The 27,237-nt window shown below is 39.3% G+C and overlaps 2 protein-coding genes across 3 annotated transcripts in view; one reads left to right on the top strand and one right to left on the bottom strand.

The window, feature by feature from the left end:
• Positions 1-1,208: 1,208 nt before the first annotated feature.
• Positions 1,209-4,483, bottom strand: RPA3 (replication protein A3). The gene is made up of 4 exons (XM_048951849.1): positions 4,332-4,483; positions 4,081-4,155; positions 2,256-2,364; positions 1,209-1,767 (listed from the first exon to the last, which is right to left on the bottom strand). The coding sequence occupies exons 1-4, from the start codon at positions 4,428-4,430 to the stop codon at positions 1,685-1,687; spliced, it is 366 nt and encodes a 121-aa protein (XP_048807806.1). The 5' UTR covers positions 4,431-4,483; the 3' UTR covers positions 1,209-1,684.
• A 65-nt stretch (positions 4,484-4,548) lies between these two features.
• UMAD1 (UBAP1-MVB12-associated (UMA) domain containing 1) overlaps positions 4,549-27,237 on the top strand; it is a 68,607-nt gene continuing 45,918 nt past the window's right edge. The window contains exons 1-2 of one of the 2 annotated variants that reach the window (XM_048951846.1): positions 4,549-4,644; positions 10,277-10,389. In XM_048951846.1, coding sequence (XP_048807803.1) covers positions 10,308-10,389 — 82 coding nt within the window. In that variant the 5' untranslated portion in view covers positions 4,549-4,644; positions 10,277-10,307. Of the gene's footprint in view, positions 4,645-5,077; positions 5,215-10,276; positions 10,390-27,237 lie in introns of those variants that run through there. The other variant, XM_048951847.1, reaches the window with a different exon arrangement.

Here is a 27,237-nt window from a genome sequence, read left to right on the forward strand (position 1 = left end):
AATATGTTACAGTTCCTTATTAGTATAAGCCACACAGTCAGTTTGATACTGGTTCTGCTGTGTATCATTGCTCTGGGATAGAGGTCTTGACAGACAAGGGAAAACTAGCATTTATCACTTAGATGTGATCAAATATTTACACACAAGTTCCCATATCCAAGGATGGTCTCTGTCGGTGTAAAGTGCTATAGCCATCTAGTGGTGGAATCCGTTTTATTGGGCTTAGATAACCGTGTAAAGAACTATTTGCATGTAATGTTTTACAATATATATACATGCACAAAATAGATTTTTTTTCTAGAGAGTTAAATGCCAGTAAAACAAGCATGTAGTTGTTGGCAATGACATTTAATTTTGCTGAATGCTAAAATACAGTAGTAATGGTACTATAAAACAGAGAATGGTGTCATGCCAGAGGGACCTTCTTGTTCAGGTTTACAGTACGAGACTGACTCATACTTCTCAGGTCCTTCTCCCTCGCCTCCTGTCACTGTCCAGCTTCTGAGCAGAGAGGGAAGAAAACAAAGCACCTGATTAACCTGGTCAGCCACTCAGGTGGAAGAACTAATTCACTTAGGATTTGTAACGATCAGAGTAGTGCTGCAGTTTGTAGTAAGTTTGATAAATGAGGCCTCTTTAAAAACAGATTCTTTGACTAAAAATGGAGATATTCATAAATAAGCACAGTGCTAATGATCTTAATAAGGTTTTAATCCAGCTATAAAAACTGCAGCTAGAAAAGGCTAGTGAATATGGAACCACACAAAAAAAAGTTTACTTAAAATGCTTTCTAACTATTTTATTAATTCACAGAAAAATTTTCAGAAGTTAGATTTAACTGTGTTACGTGGAGAGGTAAGAATTCTGCTGTGTGATGTTAAATAGCCTGGATTGTAATAGAATAAAATTCCCCCTGGACTGTGGGGAAGTTTGTCTGAGTAAAATCATCAAGACATTCCAGCAGAGTCCTGGTACTTCTGCCTTGACATCCACCAAGAATGAAGTTTGTGATGGGGATTTCAAGTGTGATTGAGTTACAAGCCTAATCAGACACTTAAATCTCTCTAATGCTTAACAGCAGTGCAAAAGGCAAGTACCTTGTGCTCCACATTGTCAAAATTAAATTACTTGTGTTAGGTAAAATGGAATAGGAATCACCATGTATCATTGGAAATAGCACTATGTAGATATAACACTACCACTAGTAGTTGTATGTAGTCATATGTTTATTGGAGAAGTGACCATTATCAAGATGCAAAATAAATTTTCCCCCCCACATTCAACAAATTTATATCAAAGCAAAAGATATTTTGAGATATCTTTACATTAATACCCTACCAAACATCTTCAGTATGAGTTTTGTGTTAAGTATCCTGGGGCCTCTGTGGACAATGGAAAAGACACCTACAAAATGTCCATTTCTAGCAAGTCAAATCCTGCAAGAGAGCATTCCTCATGAATGCAGAAGGATTAAATATATACAGTCAGTAAGATAGCCACAGAAATGTTCTGCTTCTCACTAAGCTCATGCAAAGAAAAGTTTCTAAGAAAATATTTCACTGGCCACACATGGCACGTGTAATAGCATCTTCTTAGTATATCTGCTGGAAACTAATGCAAGTCTTACCATGCTGTCAGGTAAGACAGCCAAGGTAATGTTGCACAGCTGAAGCTCTAAAAAGAATTAATTGTTCCTCCCAGTACCAAAGGGGAAGTATTCAGGGAATTCGTGAATAATTTTCAGTGCTTCATTGTAGAGTTCCAGATCTGAAAGAGGGCAAAAAAAGAAAAAAGCTTAAATTCCCCACTAGCAAATTGCAGCATTAAAGCAATGCCAATTTTAAAGCAATACAGTTGAGTGTTCTCCCTCCCCTACATGCTCTCCAGTTTTCCAACCCTGCCACAGTCTCATTGCTTTCTTTTTGAGGGGTTATTTTTAGGCCTGCTAAAGGACATCACACAAGGTCCAACACAGGACAGGGAGGACAAAGGACTGTGTAGGTGGGACTGGGGAAACAATCAGGCCTGGGACAACGGCCTAGGTCAGCTCAGGCCTTGAATTGGTCCCTACAGTTTGGCAGTAAAATAATGTATTCAGTACATAGTATTTTCTAATGCCATTGTCTGTTTATGTATTTTCCATACCATGTTAGGCAGCTTGAAGAATGATCCTCTCCAGAGGAAGGGGTAATGATGCTCTCCTTATTTACTGTTCAGAATACAAAATCAATTTGCTCTAACATATCCTTACTTACCAAATGGACTTTTATCTTCCCTGAACTGGACGTATGACATGCACATGATGGTTGCCTGATTTGTTACTCTTCCCACCACTTCAAGAATTCCTGAGATCTCTTCATCTAGCTGCAGAATGTACCAGAAATGAAATTAGCATCACCAAATTAGCTGTTATTTCCACTGCACAGCACTCGAACCAGGAATTCTCTGAAGGTTTGTTCATTACAACAGATTCTGTTCTACATCAAGTCATACATGAGTACTGGTGGGGAGAGGGGAGGATTAAGATACAGGAAAAAAAAAAAAAAAACCAAAAACAAGCTTTGCACCTTTTACAGATTTACAGTTTTTGTAAAGGCAATTCAGTACTACACAGAAAAGGTATGAAGCAGCAGCAGAGGGAAGACTGAACTTTGAGGGTGTATGAAACTATGCTGTCTAAACACTGAAGATTGGTCTAGGGCAACAGAGACAATTAAAATCCAGATTTGAATGAGCTGCATTCAAAACTTTGCAGATTATAAGACTCTATGAAAGCTAAGGAATTATCATTTGTGCCAGAAAGCAGTGCCAGTAATTCTAGATTAAGGAGGATTTAGATTATCATCCAAAATTATTTCTTAGGTAATAAACCTTTGGTTGAGTAAGAAAAAATAGTAAAGCTAAAAATTTCATCTCACCCTAAAATCATTTGTTTTCTTTTTCTCTTTGATTTTAGTATATTCATTTGAAGACTGTGGTACTATTTCAGTAATACCCTTCCAGTATCTGAATCTTGTGTGATCTTTCTAAACACACCCGTTTCTTCCTTACACAGCACTGCAGCACAGATTGAAATGCCCAGCATCCAGCTGTGCATTTATGACATTCACCCATGTACTCTATCATGGAAAGTCAGAGAATCATTGGTGAGATGCTGACAGCCTAAGTTGCAACAGCTCAACACAGGAAACCTTTTCAGGAGCTCAAGTGAGAGTTAAGATACAGGGCAGTACCTGCAGGAAAGACATTTTCTCGCAGTTTGGAGATGAACACAGTTTCATATTTATAAGACCAAACTCTTCTCCAGATTGCATTTTACACGAATGAGACTCAATTCTTATAAGTCAGAGTATTGGTGCAATTATTTCACAGCAATGGAGTCAGACTTGCCTGTATATTTAACAACTCATTCAGAGGAAAAGATGGAAACACTGCTGCCACCCTCAGTTAAACTATAGCATTTGTCATCAGGAGGTGTCACAACTACAGTAATCCTTTAATTACAACATACCTCAGAGGTTGAAAAAAAAAATAGAGAAAATGCCTGGGAGTTACTCCTTTACTGGTACTTGGTCACAAAGGAAACATTACTGCTGCACATGAAATATCCATTTAAGGGACTCTTAAAAACAAGATATTCTTGAGGTTTGTTTCAATCAATCTCACAAAGTGTAGGATGGTTAGCATGGTGACACACTGGAACAGGTTGCCCGAGGAGGTTGTGGATGCCCCATCCCTGGATCAGGGCCAGGCTGGATGGGCTCTGGGCAGCCTGGTCTGCTGGTTGGCGACCCTGCACATAGCAGGGGGTGGAAACTTGATGATCTTTGAGGTCCTTTTCAATCCAGGCCGTTCTATGATTCTATGAAGCATTTTGGTAAGGGCAGGAATATGGTCAGTAAAGTGATGAAGGAAAAAAGTGAAAGGAAAAGTAAGACAAGACGTGGGGTGAAACACACCGTGCTACAAGCAGCGAATAGGGCAAGCCTTAGCATCCAACCAGGGACGTGTCTGGAAGGGGGAAACGAAGCCTGTCTGCACAGCAGCCAAAAATTCCCAACAACGCAGCCGCTTACTTACAGGTTCGCTCAGCTCCACCGTCGCGTTGCAGCCTTCTCCGTCCGACAGAACTATAAGTTTCCCCGTCGGGTGAATCTACAAAACAAACGACGCCGTGCGCTCAGCGGCGGCCGAAAGACGAGCGGGCGGACGGCCCTCAGCCCGCAGGGAGGCTGCAGCCGGCCCGGGCGAGGCCGCACTCGGCGGCGGAGGGGCAGCGGCGCTTCCGGAGAGCCTCCCGGGGAGAAGCGGGGGAAGGGCTGCGTACGGACCTTCTCGACTCGCCCCACGAAGCAGACGGGCCGCCCGATGTGCTGCGCCAGCTGCGCGGCGGCGATGCGCGGCCGCGGCGCCTCGTGCACGTCCCCCATGGCGCCGGCCTCCTTCCCGCGCTGCGCCGGAGTCGCCCCCTGTCATCCTTGGCAACGGGACGGCGGCGGGGCGGGGCTTTACCGCCGCCAGCCAATCGGCTTGGCGCTTTGCTATGACGTCATGGGAATGCGCCGCTGCCGTCTCCTGAAGCCGGGGGGAGGGCGGTGGCGTCGCCTCACGGAGCCGGAAGCGACGAGCAGCGGCGGCGGGCTGGTGGGTGACTGAGGGCTGAGGCGGGGGAGGCGGCGGGGAGGCTGGCGGGAAGAGGGCTGAGCCCTGGGAAAGGCGGCAGGGAAGCTCTGGGGCTGTTTGTCCTCCCGCTGGCCTGCTCGCCGCGGCCCGAGCCCTTACAGTTGTTGGCGATGGCAGCCTGATCCCTTTCCCGCTCCCCTGCCGGCAGCCCTCCGCTCGCTTTGCAGGGAGCGCGCGCGCCGCGTGCCCGCTGCTTGCCCGAACGCTGCGCAATCACACCGCTTCTCCTTGCCCCGGGGAACCGCGGTTCTGCGTGCTGTGCAGCGCCGACTGGCTAACCGACCGACTGAACGACTGACGCGAGGCAGAGTTGGCGCCAGGCTCCCTCTGTGCCCGCTGCTGTGTCGGGCTGTGCTCTGTGAATGTCTCCAGTGTATAGAACGTCTTTCTAATTTCCTTTCCCAAAGCGCTGTCCTCAGCGCTGTCATTTCCTCAGGGTCGCTCCGCTGATCGCCTCGCGGCGGTTAATTTGCCAGAGATCCTTGTCACGTCAGCATCTCTTCAAAGCTGTGAATGAGACGTCTCACGAAGGTAGCGCAAGGTGCAGCAGGGCTGCTCCTGGGGCTGTCGTGTCTGGTTGGAGCACCAGTATGATCCTGTGCGCTATTGTCAGTAGCATTACATCTCTGTTGCCCTCAGTTGCCAATGGAGGTTTGCTGTTAGAGTTTGCAGGGAAAGAAGTTAGCTTTCAGGCAGTTAGGCATTGCATCTGGTGAAAGTCTGGCTTTCTGTCTTATCTGCTGCTTTCTTGAGCGTTTGGATTGTTGCCAGCAGTTTGGCTATGCCTGGTTCACCCCTGGCTTTCTGTTTGTCACCTTAATCGTGGTGGTTGTTTGTGATTCCACATCCTGGTGTATTTTTGTATGAGGGTAGCTGAGGTTGTGTTGGCACTGAGTAATTCAGGTCCTCTGTTAGAACAGTGTCAATAAATATATATTTATATACATATATTTACATCTTTTTTAGCATGTTAGCAAATGTGTGTCCCATTTCTGTATTTGTGTTTCTCTTGACACCTATCTTCATCAAATCCATAAACTAAAGGAATGTGACTAGAGTTAGTGGCAGATAAAGAAATGATTTATCATGGATTTTCTTTCTTCTCTTCTTGTGCAAACCTTTATTAGGCCAGAAGCTTTTAAATTGTTTTGATGTCACAGGGAAATCTTTTTAACATGTGCATTCTTGACTCTGAATTAGTTGGTTTCATGTTATAAGTGAGCTGTACAGGGCTGTGAACATGTTACTCATTTTCTTGCTGATTTAGTAGTCAATCACAGCAGATGCTCATATAGATGAGAGAACTGCTCTGATGCCGTCTCGTTTTCTCTTTCTGTGGGTTCTACAGCTTAGACAGCTGGATTTGAAATTATTCTGGTTCTTTCTTTAAAATCAGTCTTTGTGTCTTTTCTGACCTCACTTCATCATCTATCTAAGCACCAGTATTTTCATCACAGTTCTGCTTTGCTGTATTCCCAAGCGTCGTCTTCTTTTTTTTTTTAATCATTAATTTACCTTTCGTCTCATGTTACTTGTGAACATGCAGGAAAATGGTAGAAAGTAGTGCTAAATAGGTTAGGATCCTTACATATATAAAAATCCTGTTGGATGTAATGTATTGGTTTGGCTCAAAGGTCTCCCATACCTCTTGTCAAAGCAGACTGACAAAGTGTACCAGGCATACATTAACCCCTGTGATCAGCTCTGCAACTCATCGTTGTCCAGTGCCGTGTTTGTTCTCAGAGCCTCACATAAAGACAAAATATTTCTTACAGTCTCACAGAATTGCTGTACTTCACAGTTTGTTACTTGCTAATGACTGAAGCAGTGCCAGAAGAGTTATTTTTTCAACTACCAACAATGAGACTGGAGAAAGGAAAAATTATGTCCCCTTTTCTGTTGAGGGGGAAACATGAGGGGAAGGGAATTGCATATTCCCTCCAAGGGAGATTTTTATCTCTAGTCAGTGAATTCAATTTTCAGGTCTCCTATAGAAATAAAATTAAACCCATCTGGAAAGAGGAAAGTGGTGTGCTACACTGGAGGCATTACTGCAAGGAATGTGGCGCTCTCTGAATAGTGGGTGTGTTGTCTCTGATTTTGTGCTGACAGCTTTTTAAAAGCAAAGATGTCATGTGTTTTTCTCTCTAGTTCATGTGACCATACATCCGAATTTCCAAACGTTGAAGGTGATTTTTTTACTCTGAAATTAAATTTGTGCCGAAATTGGTTGTTCTCAGCTTTTGTGTAATAAAGCCTCATCTTATCTACGAGTAGTAAGACTCAGCCTGACTCTGCAAGTGCTTAAACAGTGCTCTTATCTTCAAGAGCACGCGTGTGTTTTCATTCAATTCGGTGTTTCTTTGTTCTGTTTTTAACATGTAATTCAGGAAACTTCACGTCTGCGTTTCATATTGCTGGAGAGATTTATGTTCACTTTTGAAGTACCACAGTTGATAAAATTCTGAAGAGAGCAAAGATCACAGCTATCACAGTGCTGCCCATCCTTCTCCTATATATAAGCCTCACTTTATATGCCTCTGCTTTTTGTCTCTTTTTTTCTCTTCTTTTTTAAGCTCTTATTTAAGGTTAATCTTTGTGTTGAGGATAGAGACTGAAAGAAGGGAAGTCGTTGATGCAGACCTGAGGGCATTACAGGTTTACAGGAAACAAAAAATGGGATACTCAGAAAAGGTTTGCCTTCTGTCAGCGACGGGGGAAAAAATCCAGGCTGTGAAAGTGCTTGTAAAGCTAATTTGGCTGTATCAAATTGTACTTACTGCTCGTTTTCTCTGAACTGAAATGCCTCCAGTCTTGTTTGTTTGTTTGTTTTAAAGCACTGATGTTTATGTGTGCAGGAATTAAAAGCAGATAAGCTCATATTTTCCTGCATAACACTGTTGTGTAAATGTATGCACTTAGTAAGATGCTTTACTTTGTGTGAGTAATAGTGAAAGGAGATCACTGTTTGGAAGAGCTGGAAACTGTAAAATAATGCAGATGTCAGAGAGGAAAAAGAAGGGAATGGAGCAATTGCAGCTCTTGGAGCGGCTGCCTGCAATCGGAGTCTCTACCAGAGCTACCTGTGAGATTTTACACATCGAGTTGATTTCTCTTCTTGTTGTTGTGTGCTTGGGAAGAAGGTAAAATTGCATTTTAAAACTGCTCCACAACTGCTTCTCCTTCATACATCACTGGAGCAGAAACCTGACTCCTGAGCATTGCAGCACAGGTTTTTACCGCTTGAGCTATGGGGCTGACAGCCCTAATTGGTAGCAGGAGAAGACTTATTCCCTAAGGGCTAAAAAAAGGAATATGCTGCTGGCGCCATGTGTTGAGCCTGGGTGTGGGGGAAAGGAGGCAATTAGGGGGTTTCTGCTGTGTAACCTCCATGGGACTGGAACACCAGTATTCCACACGCTAAGGTAAGGAAATGTGCACAGAAGAATCAAATGCACATAAGTAACATTCATTTTTCGTATGACTGCATATCTGAGGCTGGTTGGCTTGGGGTGTTCTTGCATGCATCTGAGTGGTTTATTTGACTGATAGAAATTCCACTGCGTCAGCGTAAGGCAGCTGTAGCTGGCCGGCCTCTGGGCTGCTCTGAGTTTCATTCAGAGGTATCACTCCACGCTTTGAATCACTGCTGGTTTTGACCACATTCTATTTATATACCGTTGTTGAAAGCCAACGCTTACACTTCATAAAGGACTCTGTATGCTCTGCTCCGTGGAAGGATTTGATATGCTTGTAACAGCAGAGCGGGGGCAGTTCATACGTGGTGAATAGTCAGGGCTGGTTGTGAAGAAAATTACTGCAGGTCACTGAGCAGGGCACAATGAGTCTTGTGTATGGGATCACAAATACTTGGATGGGAAGGGAGGAATTTGGGCAAATAATTAATCCTTTTTTTTTTTTTTTTAATTTTTAAATAAAAAAGCTAGCATTGTAGTTTCCTATATTTCACTCATGATGATTCTTTTTTATTTATATTTAGTTTAAAATAATATTATCTCTAGAGTATACCTCTTTTCTTAAGACTTGACTCTTCCTGGGTGTATATATTAGGATTTATATACTCCTGTTGGATTGTCAGCCCCTTCTCTATCCATATCTTCAAAATAAGTCAGGATTCAGTTCCTCAAACTCTGCTTCGGACTCAAAGTTGCATTATTTGACTTTGCCATTTTTGTATTGGCATTTCAGTAGAGAAAAGCTTTTTGCACCTCTCTTTACCTTCACTTCTATTTGATGCAGTACTTCTTAGCCAGTCCGTTCACACGCTGCTGTGTGGCTCTGCATTGCCCAGGGTGCCACTTGGGCACTTCTCAGGGAACTGGAGGTGAGCAGATGTTGAGCTGGTGGCTGCTGGGCAGTGCTGCTTTCCTCTTCCATTGCAACAGCTCCGTAGATGGGAGCTGCTGTTGCTGGAGGAGATGGTGAGAGTTGGTTACTGTGTTTGGTGGTGCGTGTTGTGTAGAAAATAGAAAGTGATGCTGTACTGATAGTCCACTAAGTAAGTCAAACCTGTAAATGCATACTTCATGTGATTCTGTTGTTCAGTTTTTGCTGAAGTGGGACTTGCTAATGAAACTTTTCTTATAACTTTGTGTTCTATTTATTTATTTAAAGGAATGATCCTTCCTTGATTCTACATCTTAAATGTTCAGAATAATTAGATAATTTATGTAGGATGTCTTTTGCTTTATCCAAATATATGGTGTGCTTCATAGCTGGCCCATCTGGCTGTCTTTTGACTAATGCTTGTGAGGCTTTTCCAGACGAGTTTGTCCTCTTTAAGCTATTAAAATTGCTACAAATCTTGCTTTCCTGAGATACTGAGCACAATAATTTACGGCTGCCACTATCCCATTACTGTTATGCTTTACCTGTTTTGTTCCAGCTCATGTGAAGTCATAGTTACAGTCTGTTTGGCAGGTTCTTATCATAAAATGGCTTATTGTTCCAAAGAAGCTGCTTCATTGTACTGTGCTTTCTTTTAGGGGAATATTCCCAAGTATTAAGCTGTATGTAAGGGTATGAACTGGAAAAATGAAAATGGATGCTATGCTATTATTGTATATGTTTTTATTTTTTATCTGTGCTTTTGTAATTGATGCACAGACACTTAATACAGTGTGATTTGCTTAATTAAAGTACTGCTATGTTATAGAACTACATTTCCTTCAGGATCATGTTTTGGGCTCTAGGGTTTAAAACCTTGAGAGCAAACTCTGGTGGGAAAATTTGTGTAACAACAATTCAGAAACACAAAAGAATATGGAAAGGTGCTTAATAAATGCTGAAGAGAGTTTTCTTCTTTAATTTTCCACTAGGAAGATGTTTGTCTGTTTTAAATGGTTTTATTCCATTCTTCACAAAAAAAACCCTTTAGTAATTTAAACTTTTTGCTTATTGAAGTCAATTGCTATACCAACAAGGAACTCTATCTAACATGCTAATGCCTGATATTTCAAATCTGGTAATACAGATCTAGCTGTAATACCATACATTTGGTATTTGGGGTGGTATGAACTTTTTATGCTAAATTCTGCTGTCTTGTATTTAACACAAATTGTCTTCATTCTAGATAACAAGCTAGAAGAAGAGAAAAAGAGACTATGTTCAGCTTCTTCCGGAAAGGTCAAGATTCAAAGAAAATTACAGTGCAAGAGAGAGAAGCAGATGGATTTGTTATTGTGGGTAAGCGACGCTTCTGTATATAATGATTCTTGTAATCTTTGAGTGTAAAAAGGTCTTTGAGATGCTTAGACTAAGAGAAAAAGAGTTAAAAGAAGCCGTAACAAAAACAACTCAGAATTCTTGCTTTTCCACAAGTAAGCCTACACTATTCCAGACTAAATAGCTAAAGCTTTATTTCTTCACATTATTATTATTTTTTTTTAATAGGTACAAGCTCTTCTTGAAGATCATGGAAATTCCAATTTCTTATTTTCCCCTCATGTTTTAAACAATGAAACATTATTTCTTTTCAGAACAAGAAACCTCAGAGTTACTAACTTTATGGTTAGAGTTGCAGAGAGAATATCTTGTTACAGCTTCTAACTTCCCTCCTTCTAATGTTATCCCCAAAGTCTTTTTAAACTAGAAGGCAAGATGTGTCTGTGTATTGCCAGTCACACGGTGAATGTTCTGATTCAGAATATGACTTTTGATTAGTTTGATGAAAACTAAGCAGTTTGGGATTTTCCAAGTCTTTCTGTTATTCAAAACTTAATCTGAAGTGTACTTGTCTGTGGCCAGGCTAAATCTACACCATTAAGTAAGTTCTGTCACAAGTTCTGTAGGATGGCTCAAGCACACAGGAGAAACAGAATTTATTGCTGTAGTGCTGTAACTGATCCTTTTCTTCTTCCTCTTCTGAAAGTTTGTATTTTTCTCCTTGTAAAACTGTCATCATCAGTGTTCAATTTCTGTTGCTCTGATTAACTGAGTTATATTCAGGAACCTTATAGGAATCTATGTAAGTGGTATTTGAGCATTCTGAAGTAAGGAGAGCTGCTGAGTTACCAAAATCTAACAGTGTGAGACTACTAGAGCTCATTCTTAGGATAACTTACTCACGTTCTTAAAACAAATAGCCACAGCTAGCTGTCAATTGTTAAAATAGATCCAGTTTCACATATGTGACTGTTATGTTGAACAGTTGTCTTCCACTGGATTTTCTTCATATGGACTTGTCTACTCACCTTGGTTTTGATGACTACGTTAAATAATTCCAGCACTTGCATTGTGGAAGGGTTAAAGGAGAGACCACAATCATCTCCCAAAAGGTTGGAGACCAGAGTTTCAAATTCTGCAACAGAAAGAGAGCTCTGCATATAAAGGTTGCTTATCTGCAACAACCGTTCACCCCAGTTTTGTACTTAACTTGGCTTCATTCCCTTTTCTTGAAATACTGTCAGTGACTACTTAAACTTTATTCCTGTAAATCCGTACTAAAGTAATCTCTTAAACATAAACTGAAGAATTATCAAGTATGCATGAGTCTTCTGTTATTTCTATTTACTATTTCTTTTCTCTTGAATCGCAGTTAATTTTGCAGGCTGTGATGAGATAGCACATTGTCTTTTCATCTGAACTTTTACTTGGCAGAACAATTACTGCCTGTCTTGTCAGTGAAGCATATCACTGTGCTGCTGGTCAGAAGCAGTTGCAGAGTTATAGGTTAGTACCTAAGTAGATACTTACGTAGAAGTTTTGTCTAGGAATAGTTATTCTCCTAGTTTGTTTTTTATTGCTTGGATGGGAGATATTGAAACTTTTCAAAATGAGATGTAAAGCATTCTGGAACATCAGTACTGAAGTCTTATCTTAGTAGTAATCATAGGAAAGCTGTTCTTATGACTGCATCTTTAAGTTATAAGTGTGAATACTGCCTTAGGCAGTGAACAAACAGTCTTAACGGGGGGTCAGAGCTAAATGTTGTGTGATTCAGTTTGTTTTCTAAACCCAGTCTTTCATTTGAAGCATGTAAGGAAAAAAAGAAAAAAAACAATAGCCTTGTTCACTAATACTCTGTGGAGAAGAGAGGAAGCATTTTGCTTCTCTTTCATGGAGAGAAAAGAGGAAAAAAAATACATCTTTAGAGAATGCTAGCTTCTGATTTCCACAGAAGCTTTTTGTAGTCAGGAGAAGCCTGCCTGTCACAAATCCTTTTCAAGGTTTTTCATACCATGCACCATTAATTGAGGGCCTTCAGGAACCCTACTAAAAGTCTCAGAGAGACCTATCAAGAAATAATCAAATTACAATTTATTTGCAAAATGAATTCCAGTCTACCATCCATTTTGATGATTCTTGGTAGCTGTGTGGAAGAAAACACATTAATGCTAGTGTGTTGGTTTTAAACGCAGTTAAAAATCTCTCATCAGTTAACAAAGATGCATGTGATCCGTAGTTGTAATTTCTGTCAAAAATCAGGCATTGAAAAATTGAGGCAGTGCTGGTTTCATGTAATTCTGGTGAGCAAATCAGAAACTCTGCAAACATTGATCTCAGAGATATGGTTTGAATTTTGGGTGGTCCTGGATGGAGCCCTGGATGTGCTTTTCCAAAACTACTGTTCAACGTTCATTTTGTTTTCAGGTATATTTTAAGATGCTGATGTGCAGAGTCTTGATTATTCTTCCAGCAAAATTTGAAACAAGCCAGGTGTGCGGGAGCAGCAAGGGCAGCTGCACCCCAAGGCAGGTGAACCTGCAGGGGAGGGAAGGTGATGTGAGGGCAGACAGGCCGAGGCAGAGACCTCAGCTCTGAGAGGCACTGTACTGTGCTGCCTGAGTAAGGAGAGCAGAGCAGGTCTAGTGGCAGTGACCAAGCTCAGCTTTAACGGGCTTAATCAGGAAGTGCTGTGTGATGAAGATATGAAATAGTCAAATGATCAACACCAGTCAGTCTTTAGTTCTGGAAATTCTTGGCTCTGTTTTTCTGAAGATCAGTTCACGTATTGTTCCCCCCGCCGTCCATTTCGTGTTCCATTAATGTATTACACATACAGATATTCTTTGGGGTGCTTTTTGCTGTGGAAAAACTGGATAAATTGTCATGAGTTAAAGTACACCTAGTTGTTTCCTGACGTGTAAGTACATAAGTAAAATACTGTTTATACGGTCATGTCAATAATGTAGGTCTCTGTATATTTGGAAGAACTTCTGAGATAAATCTGCAGTTTTAAAATCTTCAAGAATTAAGTATGTTTTGAAAAGGAAACATGATATACTGACCCTTCTGAATCTAAGGACTGCATCCCTGCTGCTTGATTAGTGCAATTCACATAGCTGTTTGGTTTTTCTCTTGCATGCACGTACCTCAAGGAGGAAATGCACCAAGAGATCTGTAAGACCTTAATGTTGCTGCTGCTGGTTTTTCTGTGACTTGATAGCAATCTGTAGTACAATCCTGTGAATCTTTACACTGTTTGGCCATTAATATTTAAGGAGCTTCTAGTGGTGCTAGTCACAGAGACTGGAATGCTGCAGTATTTTAAAATAATATGCTGTTACATTTAAGAAATCCACAAGGCTTAGTGCCCATTGGAGAAAAGAAGGTTTCAGTGTCCTTTCATTTTCTGCATTGGTGGGTTTAAGGGTTTTTTTTTTTTTTTTGCATTTAGTGTTTGTGTAGCTATTTCCAACCCTGCTGTTTTCCAATAAGCAAGCTGCCATTTCATTTTCTTGTGAAGGTTTGAAAATATTTAATGTTAACTTTGAGACAATCTGAGGTTTCTGGGGAATTCTAATACACACATATATTTTTCTAAAGAATATATGCATTAGCCTGTGCCAATGTAAGTAAATGTTTTGGTGCATGCCATGCTGTATTAATACTGTTGAGGAGTGTGTGTTGATTATATTAAGCAACCTGTTTTTCAAATCACTGCTTTCTGCATTCTATATTGAAAAAAAGAGGTGGTAGCTCATCTGGGCACTGAATTTTTCAGTCAGAGTTGACTGAAAAGGGAGTGGGAGAATTCAGAAAGAGAAGAAACAGTCCTCTCCTGTTACTGATCTTTAGTTGCATAAGGAGGTAATGGCTACCCTTCATTCAGTAATGAAGTCAAACTAATTCTCTTGGGTACTAATTTTAAACAAAAACAAACTGCATTTTTCAGTAGTACCACTAGATGGTGATTTCTCTTGCATCTCCTAGTTGTGCTTTTCTCTTTCTCCTTCATTTGCCCACACACACACACACACACAGAAAGTCGAGTAATAGTAATTATCAGTACAACATTTTATTAGACTGTAGGTTTTCATCAGATGTATAAAAAGCTTTTTAAAGCCTAATATCAAATTTATAATGGAATTCCAGTCTAATAAAAATAATGAAGCTTGAAGTGTTGACAGCATGTATCTAGATGTTGGCTTGTAATTCTTTCCAAGCTGATCTGTTGAGGCCCATGTGGGACCTAAATAATACAAAGAAGTAAATTTGCATATTTTACAGCAGGGGGAAAAACAGAATGCAAAAACATGAATAATTAGGAGCACAAGCTTCATGCTATATTAATACTGTTGAAAAGCATGTGTTGATTGTATTCTGAAAGCCAGTAGTGATTTGGTTGAGTGAACTCAGTCAGCATCTCTTATGCAGATTAAAGGAACTGGGTTACAGAACAACTGAAATTCATTGTTGTGCTGTGCAAGTAGGTATATTTCTCAAAGGAAATATATATATTTTTTCTAGATTTTGTGCAGTACTGCCAGTCTTTCCATTTTACTGTTTCATCAAAACGTGGATTTCTTTTGGCAGAGCATTTTTAATTGCTTATTTACGTACCTCCAGATTTTCAAATAGTTATCTCAGCCACAAGTCAGACGTTAGAATTTTTAGCACTTCAGTGTATGCGACCTATTTTTCTATTACATTTGTCTTTATGCTTTCTAAGGCCCGAGCCCCAGAAAACACATTCATGATATGTATTATATTTCATTAAAGTTTAAATTTGCAAAAAAAGTCTTTCTGTAAATGACTTAAATTTACCAAAATGCCCTTTCTTAAATGTTTCTATGCAGGCAAATTTTGAATCACTGTGTTGGGTTCTACTCATTTTAAATGTAGGTTATTTAATCTACTTTTTAATGGTAAGCATTTATTTAAAACGACATTAAAACAATGCTTTTTTGAAATTGATGGTTAGGCTTCATACTCTCTTGGCCCCAAAAATGCTAAAGACTTCTTGTGTTCAACTTTTATAGCAGTTTTATTTCTGGAGTGGGAAAAAAAAGTTAAAATATTTGCCAGTGTATTTGAGATTGTTATTTTGGAGCTTTAAGGTAGATAAAAAATGCAGAGTGAAGCATTTTTAGTCAGTCTTTTAAGCACATATTTTTAAGTTGCATAACCAAAAGAGGAAAATGGTAAAACGTACCAATCTCTTTAGAAATTGATGTAATTGTAAGAGGTTAAAGAGGCATCTGGCAAAAGGTTGTTTTGAGGTCACACATGCATCTGACAGTTTGCTGCTAGCCCTGTAAGAAAATATTGGTTGGAGTTGGATTCCTGTTTTTCATATTAACTGCCTTCCAAGCTGATGTATAATAGTCACTTTCTATGGATGCCCGTCTCCTGAATGCTCCTGAGAGGTTTCACCCTACTGATTTTAAAGCTTTTGTAAATAGCAATGGCAGTAGAATATACAGATGAAGAAAATCCTTTTTTTTTTTCTTTTTTTTTTCTTTTTTTTCCCGTGATTTATTTATTTTTCTTAATCCCTCTTTACCCTACAAGAAACTTCTCCTCTGGAAAGATCAAGGCATTCCTTGGACCTGATTGTTCTGCAATGATGTATTTGCATAGACACCAGTGTTCTTTAACCTTTGTTTATAGTATTTGTGACTGTTGTTGACACCTGAGTTCTGACAGCTTTACTCCCATAGGTAGTGTCTCAGTCAGTTGGTCTGTAATGCGTTCTTAAAGCAATCTGTGGTTGGAATGTAAGAAATAAAAATAATGGCTGCCTAGAATAGCAAAATATAACACAAAAGTAGGGATATTCAGATGTCGGCTGTAAACTTTGTTTCCCAACTTATACTGGTCATTAAATCCCTCATAGGAGTAAAAAGTTCTTTGCTTTATGATGCAAAGGAAAGTGTTGAAGGTGGATAGGAAAATCAGACTTGGACTCAAGAGGCTGTAAGATGAACTTACAACTGAAAAACAGAGTGGTGGAAAATGTCTTGCAGGAGTCTAAGTTGCTATCCTGGCAAATGATAAATTCAGATCAAAGTCTGTCTTTTAGAAATTTACAGCATAGTTAGAGATCTTTCTTTCCAAATGGGTCCCTCGTATTGGTGTCTGTAGTCGCTGTCTGGTGGAAGTCATTCAGCCTGACACAGGTGTTAATCAGTGTTAATTTTCTGTGAAGGAAAAGTTATGTTGAGCTGATTTTACACACATCCCTCCTTTTGTACTTCAGTGTTATGTCTTTTGCTTTTGCCATAACACATCTTTGGTGCTTGCCAAAAATACAGCGTGCTTTCTGATCACTGCTCGAGCAGCTGAATGTGCTTCAGTTTTTTCATGCCACTTCCCCCCTATAAATTAGGGGTGCATGATGTCAGTTCCGCAGTTATTTTTACGGTGGATGGGTGCCCACGATCACTTCACTCTTTTCTTTACTCTTTTCTTTATTTTTTTTTTAATATTGTCTATGAGAATGAGTACAAACTGGAGAGGGAGCTCAAAGTAGTACTATCAGTTGTGAGGGTGTCTTTTGGTTAGCTTTGATGGGGAGATCAGAGGGGGGTGGAGGGGAGAGTGGGCATAGTGTCTGTCTTTCTTTTTTCCTCCAGCTGCCTCCAGACTAATGACCAAGTCTTTAAGCATCTGTCTACCATTACATATGTAAAATAAACTCACTTTTTCAGTTGAAAGCAGGCAAACTTCCTTAAAATGTTTCAGAGTCGCAGAGATTTTCCTTAGGGGAGTGGGGGGCAGGGAGAGGATTTGGTCTGATAGACCATATCATTCTAAAGCTTTCTTTACTGAGACCTGTACAGACATGCAGTTATTGAGGAGCTCAAGCTCATAGGTTTCCTATTACAGGGTGAGTAAGGGAGAGGAACAACTTAGAACCCATAGGATTAATTTTTATTCTTCTTTCAGTTTTCATGATTTTTCTTCCCCTTTTTTGAGAGGCAGAGAATGGGAATTCAGTTATTTCTTTTCTTTCTTTTCTTTTTTTTTTTTTTTAAAGGGAACCTGCCTGAATTCCTCCTGAATAATTTCAAGTTTAAGTCTTGCAGTGTTGGAATGCTGTTTCTAAGGAAGATTTGCCTTATTGAAGCATTAGTACAGATATTGTAGAAAGCAGTCAGTATATTTTAAAACATGGATATTAAATACACATACCAGTGCACCCTTCATTTGGATGGGGAACTGGATATAAATTTCAGCTGTGTGTACTGGCTATGAACTTAGAAAAATTTTCTCCTACTTTACTGCTCTGTAAACTGGAGCTGAGAACCAGGAGCAGTTTCCAACTTGTGCGCTGCATTATACAAAATTAGGGAAGGCCAATCCAAGAAATTGAATTCAGCATTTCTGAAATCCAGTTCTCAAAATGTTTTGAGCATATTTGCCTAAGATGACCCACTAGCAAAGGAGAAAGCTTGTATTCTTGGTGTGCTGTGGAGCTGAATTGTCAGAGTCAAAGCACTGTATGTCAAACACATCCGTCTACTTGATTCAAAACAAAACCTGAAGTTACAGAATGTTCTTCTTGAAATGCATACTTGTGCTTATTGGAGCGTTCATCCAACAACCTCAAAGTCTAGTTCTGCATGGGCTTAGCACATCTTCTAGCATCAACGTGTGAAACAGTCCAGTTGGAAGGACCACTTCTGTTTACTTTGGCTGCACAGTGATTCTACTCCAGTAGTGCAAGATATATGAGCTTCTGTTACGCTGCATTAATCATCGAATTGCAGTGACCTTGGAGTAAGGAAAATGGAATATTGGTGTCTACTCCCTACCCTGTGTCTGTTGTGCTCTTTGATTTTTGTTTTCTTTAATGGAGATGATTAAAAATAAACATAAATAGCACGAAGAGACATGTGCTTGCTGCCAACTTGTAAGCATTACATTTGATGGTTTAACTCTGTTCCAGGCACCTTTTCCTTTCTGTGTGAAAGGACCAGATCCAGCTTCAAATGGAAGGGAGAAAGGTTCCTCAAGCAAGTGTGAGCATAGCTGACTGGGAGGGCTCCTGTGATGAACAGGAGCTGGAGAATACCTTCAGGCTGTGGAGCCCAAAGCTCACGTTCATTGCATCTTGAGTAGGCTGGTCAGAAGATGAAGGAGAGAAGGTGGGATTTGCTCTAGGGTCCCATTTTTCTTTTCAAGAGAAGGTGCCCATTGTGCTTGGAGCGTGCTGCATGGGAAGGCAGGAGTTAAGCTGCTTCCCACTCAGATCTGGGATGCTTGTTTTCATCTGCAGAAGCTACAGCTAATGAATTTAGATCCCTAATGCATTTTGTGGCTTCTGAGACAGCTGCTTTTTTAGATTATTGTTTTGGATATGCCTTTCCAGACATCGCACTCATTCTAATCTTTTTGTTGATAGCAAAATGTGTACTGCATGAAGATAATGAGCCATGGTTTGTTATAATATGCTTTTCATTTTAAATAGTATTAAACTGCAGTCAAATTCTATACTCGCAGATCTTTGCTACTAGACTAAATTAACATTTTAGAAATATTAAGAAAATTTTAGGAGTAATAAGGGGGAGAACTTTAGGCAAAATAATTGCATATCACCCAGACGTATGATCTTCAACTTGTCACAGCTGTGAACACATTTATTATCCATCAAAGCTTGGTTAAAATAAGCCTTGCTGGGCGGAGGGTAGCAGGCACCGCTTCCAAGCAGCAGAGTTCCTCTGTGCTCCCTCTGCCACTGGTTTTGTGACCCAACCAGCATGGACCTTCTTCCTCTCCACGGGCACTAGAGCTGACAACGAGGCTTATAAGGAAGAGGGGTCATCTTTGGTGTTTAAATAAGAAAATAAATAAGAGCTGTTTAGCACATTTTGATTCTGTTTGTTCTGAAGAAATTATTAAGAACCTCAGAATGTAAAATCTTTAATAAACTTTATTCCTTTATGCTTTTTGAAACTTGGAGCTTAAAAACAACTGTGGAAGTTGTTTTTAAATAGAATCAGGCTTCCTTCCATTATTAAAAGAGCTTCACTGTGCCTGCCAGATATTCTCCTGGTACTTTTTACTGGCTAGGCAACACGAGCTCACATTGAGCAGCAGGTACATTAAGCACAAATATCTTTCAGCTCCCTATCTTATGCATTTACCTTCGTAGCAGCTGCTCTTGAAAAAGAAAGACTTTGTTTTCTTTCCTTTCTCTAGATTTGGTGCATCGACTCAAAGCTGAAGATGTTCTCTCTATTCTTTTGTGTTCTGATTTCAGAAGGTGTCATACGTGTTAAGTGCTGTCTGCTATCTTTCTTTTCCTGCACCCTCCTTTGGTTTCAGTGGAACTTCTGAATCCTCTGCTCCCTGTGGGTTTACATTTTTCTAAGTCATCAGCACATTCCTGACAGCATAAGACATCTGTTTGCTTATGTTCTGTACCTAAAGTCAATGAACTTAATGAGCAGAGAATGAATTATGAAGTTAAGACCTTTCTGGTGAGAATGTGTCCCAGCACTTTTGATCTAGGCTCTGAAGATCAAGCTTAAAGTGAGATATAAAGAACATGCTTTTAGGGCCTCTTTAAAGCCTCTCTTTCCACTTTCCTGCTGATGACTTTCCTCAATTGTAGTCTATTATCTTTGCCAAATGAAGAGCAACCTACAATTAATTATGTTGTCTGTCTGTGTGACTTAAAATAGTGTAAGTACTTTTATGTGGTGTTTGGAGTGTTAAGGGCCAGTGTGTCCACCTAATGTGTCAGGCAGGAGTCCTGTGTCTTCTGCCCCTTTTGAAAGAACTGAGCCATGCACTGTACCAATGTTCTGCAAGCAGATGATAGCTGGTGTACTGTTGAGTAGTTGTTTGACTCTTATTTTTACTCTATGTCTCAGATAGTTTTTGTTGCTGTTAAACCACTCAGAAGAACAGAACTGGTGTTGAAATAAACAGGAAGATTGTTTTTTAAGAGAGTGTATTCTTCAAGGTAATTAAACAGATCAATATAATATGAAGTGCATCCAGAAATAATCTGCAAGCCAGAGTAGACCATAGCATGAATCTTGTCCATCTTTCTTCCCTTCACAACACCCAGCACTTCTAACTGGGGTGCGTATTCTGAATTATAAATTGAATCACCTGTAGGAGACCTAGTTGTGTAGTAAAATGGGCAAGTATTCAAAATAAGTAACATGGCCATAAGATGCTGAATGCTAGTCAGGCAGAGGCAGAAATGTGCAAAAGTCCCTGTTGTTTAAATCCTGTCTACTTCTACATATTTCTAGCTTCTGCTGTATGTATTATAGATTTATTATAGATATTTATTATAGATAAAAGAGTCTTAGATTTTATACTTGAAGACAAAAACCTATCCAAAGGAAAGTATATAACCTATGTATGTATAAATTATACTCCTTCCATTCTGCTGGCATACTAGTTAATACAAAATAATTTTCCTTCTTAAATGGAGTCGTGTATTGATATCTTATTTGTACTTACAGTGCACCTCAAAGCTAAGCATGATGGACGTTTCTCTGAGAGGTTTGTTAAGAAGTTTAGGTACAGTTTGTAGATTTCCTTGAAATGCTGCAGGTGTGCATGTTGAGGGTCATGTCTGTGGCCTTCTTACTTTTCCAAATTGGCCTTATGTGCAATTATTTTAGTTGGTAGAGCTCTTGAGGTTCTCAGTGGTGACAACAATCTGAGATACAGTCATGGTTGAAACATCCAGATGTCCTGGATCTTTATGTTAATTTCAACATAGATGTATTGAATGGCTTGAGTAAATACAAATTGAATAAACAGCATTCGGATGGGAGAGATTTTGTTATGTTTAGTTTATTCTAAACTGACTGTCTGGTTACATTTTTTCCCCTAAAGTCTGGCTGTATCTTAGCATGGGAGGGATAATTCTTGCCTTTATTTTCCTGTTTTATAAAATTTGGAGGAAATACTACATTGTGGAATTGATTCTCATGGAACATTACTAAAATTTTGCTGCATGTGTACCACCTGCTTCTCAACAGAATATTTCTAGTGAGCCATATGTTTATGATTTTTAGTTCCCAATCTGAGTTTAATGAACTATTTTCATAACAGTGAATTGAAGGAATAGTCTAAATTAAAATATGCGTATGCACTGGAGAAGGATTCAGCACAGTCTTAAAAGCTGAAAAGGTTCAAAGGTAAATTCAAAGGTAATGAAGCAAACCAGAGTTTCACAGTTCAGACTTGCTGCTGTGAGATCTTCTAGGGGAGATCTTTGAACAGTCAAACAATATGTAAGCAGAGGAGCAAAAGACTGAAAAAGGTGAAATATCTGATCCAATGTCACAACATCTTTTCTTTCTGGTGTTCACAATAGGCATACTAGGATGTAGTGAGATGTGTCGGTATCTTCCACGATAATGCCTTCTTTAAATATTGCATATGATGCAACCACTGGAATTGAATTCTTTGTAAATGCTTTGGAACATGAGAAGAAATGTGAAAGGGACCCAGTATGGCTTTAATTTACTCTTGAACTAACCAATTTCAGGTGGCCTGTCACTAGATTAGTTTGTCCATGTAAATTAGAGTGCCCTTTTGACCCTAAAGCTAACAAATTTTAAAATGAGTAGGTAGACAGGTAGAAAAAGCATAACTTATCAAAGACATGATGCAAATTATTACCTTTCCCAGTTCAGAATTCAACTTCTGCTGTTCAGGAGACTTAAATCTTAGAGAAACCAATAGCTGTTGGCTGGATTCCAGACATTTGGGAGAAACGATGTGTTATACAAACCCTGCTTTACAGCTTCTTTTAATTAAAATACAAAACAACTTCATTCTGCCAACAATTTATTTTGTATCTAAGTGCTTTCATTGAAATAAATGTTTTACCAATGCTAAAATTTTATTCTTAAGAAAATGAATGTAATTGTTAGTAGTTTTTATATGTGAATATGTTCCACAGAAATATATGGTTATCCATACAGATTGTTACTTGCAAAATTTGGTCACAGTAAAGTTTTCGTTCCAGTTGTAAACTGAAAGCAATATTAAGTTTCTGTACTAGTAGGATTCAGTACTATTTTCTGCATTAGGTGTAAATTGAAAGTTGGTGCTATCTATTTTGCATGCAGCTGTCTGCATTTTCAATACAGGAGGAAATACCATCAGTTCAGTGTGACTGGATTACTATAAATAGTTCTAGAAGATACCTTCGTTTCCTTTTCACATTTATGTCATATGCCTTACTCTTTAACAATCAGTGTGATGTAATGAGAGCTGAATGTTACGTATTTATCTAAAAAAAAAAAAAAAAGAGTTATGGCACTGAGTGGTGCCCGTACTCGAGAAAAATACATAGCAGGCATTAGTTTCCTCTTTATTTTCATGGAATTGACAAAGAGCACAACAACACTATTAGACAGAGCAAATTCTCAGCTACAAAACATTCTTTTTCAACACAATCACTACCATTAGCTGTGCATTTTTGCCAGCAATGAACAAGAGCCTGCATGCTGCACTCACGAACATCTGCACCGGCAAAAGTGACCCGCTCTTGCTGTCTCCACTCCTGAAATGCACCACCCACCACCTTACTGTGCTCACATCCACTGTTTGTTCTCCATCAACATTCAGCACGCATCGGTGAATGCCAGTGGGTGCCATTTTTTCCATATGGAGAAATTCAGTTCCACACCTTTGCTTTGTACACGCTCCCATGTCAGACGCCATTTTGTCAGGCTGCCCCTGTGCTGCCATCTGTTGCAGCCTTACTGCTGTTCCACTGACATCTGCCTCTGATGTCGTGGACTAACATAATAATGGATGTTACTTTCAGAGCAGTCCTTGTGGTACAAAATAAAGTTTATCTTATCCAAAAGAATTGGGCATGTTTTGCTCATTGGTTTTTAAGGAGGAAAATAATTTTCCACGGATCATTCACAAAGAAATGCGATATATTCTTGGGCTAGAAACATAAGTGATTTTGGAAACTAAATAGTATATTTCTTTGTTGATAGGAAAAACTATACATTTCATATTTGTTTTTATTTCCAGTGAAAGCTAATTAGATATAAATTAAAAAAAAAAAAAAAACAACCCGTAAACTTGTACAGTATTTCTATCTGAATATTCATTTCTAAATGAAAAAGTTGAAATTCTAAATAGGACAGTTATGCTTTCTAAATGTATCATCATCTAGTGAATCATTAGCTTGCCTGCTTTTAAATAGTATGAAAATTATGTATTTTGTCAGTAACACAAGTGCAGTCTACAGTAATAAGCAATGGACAATGGCTCTGAAAGGAAGAACCCCTTTCACAGTAGCTGGTAGCTGCATTACGAGCAAAACTGATAAAACCTGGTCTTCTCTGACTTTCTCCTCACTAACCTTAGCTCATTTCTCTCTCTCTCTCTCTCTTTTTTTTTTTTTTTTCCTTGCGTCAGTCCTTTAATGCCCCCTTCAGATCACTCCTTTAAATTTGGTCTTAGAGTTGGTTGAGAGGTGTCACACTGGGGATGGGTTAGTCTGAAATCATGCAGCCACCAATGTAGCTCAGGAGTTGCTCTTGGATAAGCCCAGCAAAGTGCTTGGCTTTGGGCTGCTGGTGGGCAACAGTGGCATGAGCGGCTGCTTCAATCATGTCACCCTTCCTTGCATGGAGCTGGGTTAGCAGCTCTATTCTTGAAACTTCCCTGAAGCTTAATTAGTACAGCAATCATAAAATTATTAATGAGTAACAAAGAAAAACACACGAGCCACACAAGTGTGAAAACCTATGTTTTTTGTACCTGTGAAAGGGTACGTATTGTTATTCTAAGCTAACTTTTTCTTTTAGGAGCAGTTCTCAACTTGTCAAAACCTTTTCATTCGTTGTAGCCTTTACATAAAACTTTATTAAAACCCAAAAAATCTTAGATTTTCATGCTGAGCTTATGTTATTTTTCTTTTAAAATTGGGTGGTTCAGCAAGGTGTTCTTTTATTGCTATAACAACATTGTGTATGTCAGTTGGTAGACCTGGTAGATCCTTTTTTTATGCTTACAAAATCTCGAGTAGCTGTAGCTAAGCTTATCTCACAAGCACAAGTGAAATCTTGTTATAGTGCATTGATACCACCTCTTTTGTATTGGTTCAGTATATTTGGAGGGGGTTTGTGTTTGTTTGTTTAAACAAAAGCTTTGCACTCCTTAAAAAACATAAGGTGAATTCATAATCTGTCTCTGGTGAGTGGATGTGTTTGAGTAGGAGCAACTTGAGCCCACCTATGTTAGAGCAGCCATGCGCTGGAAGATGACTTGTGTGTATGGTAAGCCAATGATGTTTCATAGATGTTTCATTCAGAAGAAGGAAGTTGCTTGCTTTTGCAAATCTCTGTGCTAGGTGTCTGGATGGTTTGAGATCTCAAAGTGAGTCTTTTAAGAGAAAAAATAAGTATAAAAGAGAAACGTTTAAAAAAAGCATGGGCTATGAGAAGTCCTATAAAAGGAGCAGAATGTCACTGCCTTTTTGTGAGAGCACACATTGCTACCTGGAATTGTAGCGGCGGTTACTGAGAATAGGTGGATGAAGCAGTAGAGGAAAGCTGGAGAGGGGCATTTTATAAGGGCAAGTAGTGACAGGACGAGGGGAAATGGTTTTAAGTTGGAAGAGGGTAGATTTTGATTAGATATTAGGAAAAAGTTCTTGTTGAGACACTGGGAACAGGTTGCCCAGAGAGGCTGTGGATGCCCCCACCCTGGAAGCATTCAAGGAGAGGCTGGATAGAGCTGTGAGCAACCTGGTCTATAGCAGGGGGTTGGAACTAGATGATCTTAAAGGTCCCTTCTAACCCAAACCATTCTATCATTCTATGATACGTAGTAGAAAATAAAGACCGGTCTATTGTTTGGAAGCTTCAGAGCAACCTAACTAAAAGACAAATGTCCAAAGCAAGCGGATCCTTAAATAGATTGATGTTTATGAAAATACTGACATAATGTTTGCGTGTCTACGGATGCATCTGTGTGCCCATTACGAATTTGGTGTTCAAGCTGGGTGTTCTCAGCTGAAGTGTAGGTGGTTTTACTGGTATGCTTGAAGTGCTTACTACATCACCTTAATACATTTAAAAAAGCATGTTTTTTAAATCAGAACTTTCTCACAAATGGAGTGAAAGCAGGCTTTTTCAGAGGAATGAAGTTCATGTGCTGTGTCCCACAGTGAATTCAGATTGAAGAAGGTTGGAAAACTTATTCTGGTTCTGGTATTAAAGACAGCTGATTGTCAGCAGACTCAGGTGAAGTTGGAACCTTTTGTCAGGCTGCAAAAAAAATCTGTAAATCTCCAGAAAAAATGAAGTCATCTGTATTTCTGTTCTTCATATACAGACTTCCTTTTTTTTTTTTTCCCTCCATGTTTACTGAGTTAGCTTTCACTAAGAACTGCAAAGGCTTGATATGATTAATGGCAGTTGGTAGAAAGTTAAACAGTTTTGTATACTTGACACATTGAGATAAGGTGTTTAATATTGCGTACAGATAGTGACTTCAAATTTATTTTTAATAAAATGTAAGTACTTAGGAATTCACAAGTGCTGACTAGAGAGAACAGTTGTCACCTTGAAAGTTTGTAATGGAAAGTCTTAGCTTGTGCTAACTCAGACTGGGGATACCTACTGTCTGCTCACTATGGTGACTTGTAAGAATAACACAGTGTGGTTAATAAACCTAGTTTGATATTGAAGGAGTTAACCCATTACATTGTCTACGTTGCTTTTAAGCCCTTCTAGTAAGTAAACATCACTTAATTTTGGGGGCCTTAAAAATGCAGAATGAAAGCATGAAGCACTGTCTGCTGTAAGTTCAGATTTGACTGTAGTTGAGACTCGCTCTGAAGTGTGCTACCCACACTTTGAAGGTAGGTTTTTGGAAATAGCTGAATAAGGGCAGAGCAAATGCCAAAAACTATTGCCCATTGTCTGAAATCTTCATATTATTAGTAGATTCAAAGCAAGAAGAACCTAGAGAAAGTCCTGCTGGATGTATCATGTAAAAAGATGGATAGGTTGAACCTCATTTTTCCAAACATGAGAATTGAAAAAAGAAAAATGATTTCTTATTTTGCTGCCTTCCAAAAGTTTTAATTTTAATTTTAATTTTAGCATTTAGCCATATGTTCTCTTTCAGCTCCTTCACCTGAAGCACTGAGGGATTGCAGGGAATATGGAGGAAAAGTAATATAAGGAAATGTTCTGCATAAAAGAGAGGGAGCTGCAAAAAGTTAATGAGATTGATTGTCTTGAGTAGATCTAGAAATTGAGTGTAGGTCTGGTATAGACAGCTTCTGTTGGCTGTGCTGGCGAAGGCTTAATGCTGTTATCAGCTGAGGAAGATTGATTGACTTTTCATTGTCCTTACATGCTTCAGTTGATGAGTATCCTGTAGCATTTGCACAATACTGGAAGCACAGTATTTTGGCATCTTTCAGAGAATATACAAGTAAATCTATTAGGAATTCTGGTTCTGTTTGTTCTCCTGTGTTATTGATCCAGATCTCATATGTCTACACTCATTGTGGGCGTTATTTTTTACCAATCAATCCCATCCATACATAAACTGAACTCAGTCTTCCAGTGCCACAGCAGATAAGTTTGAAGAAATCTACTTGTTAGTAGATTTCTTAGTTAGAAATCTGTACTTGTTAGAATAATTGTTCTGCATGTTCAGCACACGTGTATGTTCCAGAAAAAGAGCTACCCCTTTCCTCTTGGCAACATGCTGACCATGCTGATGTCTCAGAACCTGCTTACTTCAGATGGTCTTGCTGGTTTTGCCAGTTGGTGAATTGAGGTCAAAGATTCTGTAATAACTGGAAGATGAGTGGAGTTAGGTGGATTCTAGAGGACTTCTGTA

The sequence above is a fragment of the Lagopus muta genome, chromosome 7 (assembly GCF_023343835.1).
Source record: "Lagopus muta isolate bLagMut1 chromosome 7, bLagMut1 primary, whole genome shotgun sequence".
Taxonomy (NCBI): Eukaryota; Metazoa; Chordata; class Aves; order Galliformes; family Phasianidae; genus Lagopus; species Lagopus muta.

What these genes read in the sequence shown, in the direction of transcription:
- RPA3 (XM_048951849.1), bottom strand. Translation starts at nt 4,430, where the DNA reads ATGGGGGACGTGCACGAGGCGCCGCGGCCGCGCATCGCCGCCGCGCAG. An exon ending in TCGTGGGGCGAGTCGAGAAG is followed by an intron (nt 4,156 to 4,331) that starts GTCCGTACGCAG and finishes TTTGTTTTGTAG; the next exon opens with ATTCACCCGACGGGGAAACT. An exon ending in GGAAGATAAAAGTCCATTTG is followed by an intron (nt 1,768 to 2,255) that starts GTAAGTAAGGAT and finishes GCCCTCTTTCAG; the next exon opens with ATCTGGAACTCTACAATGAA.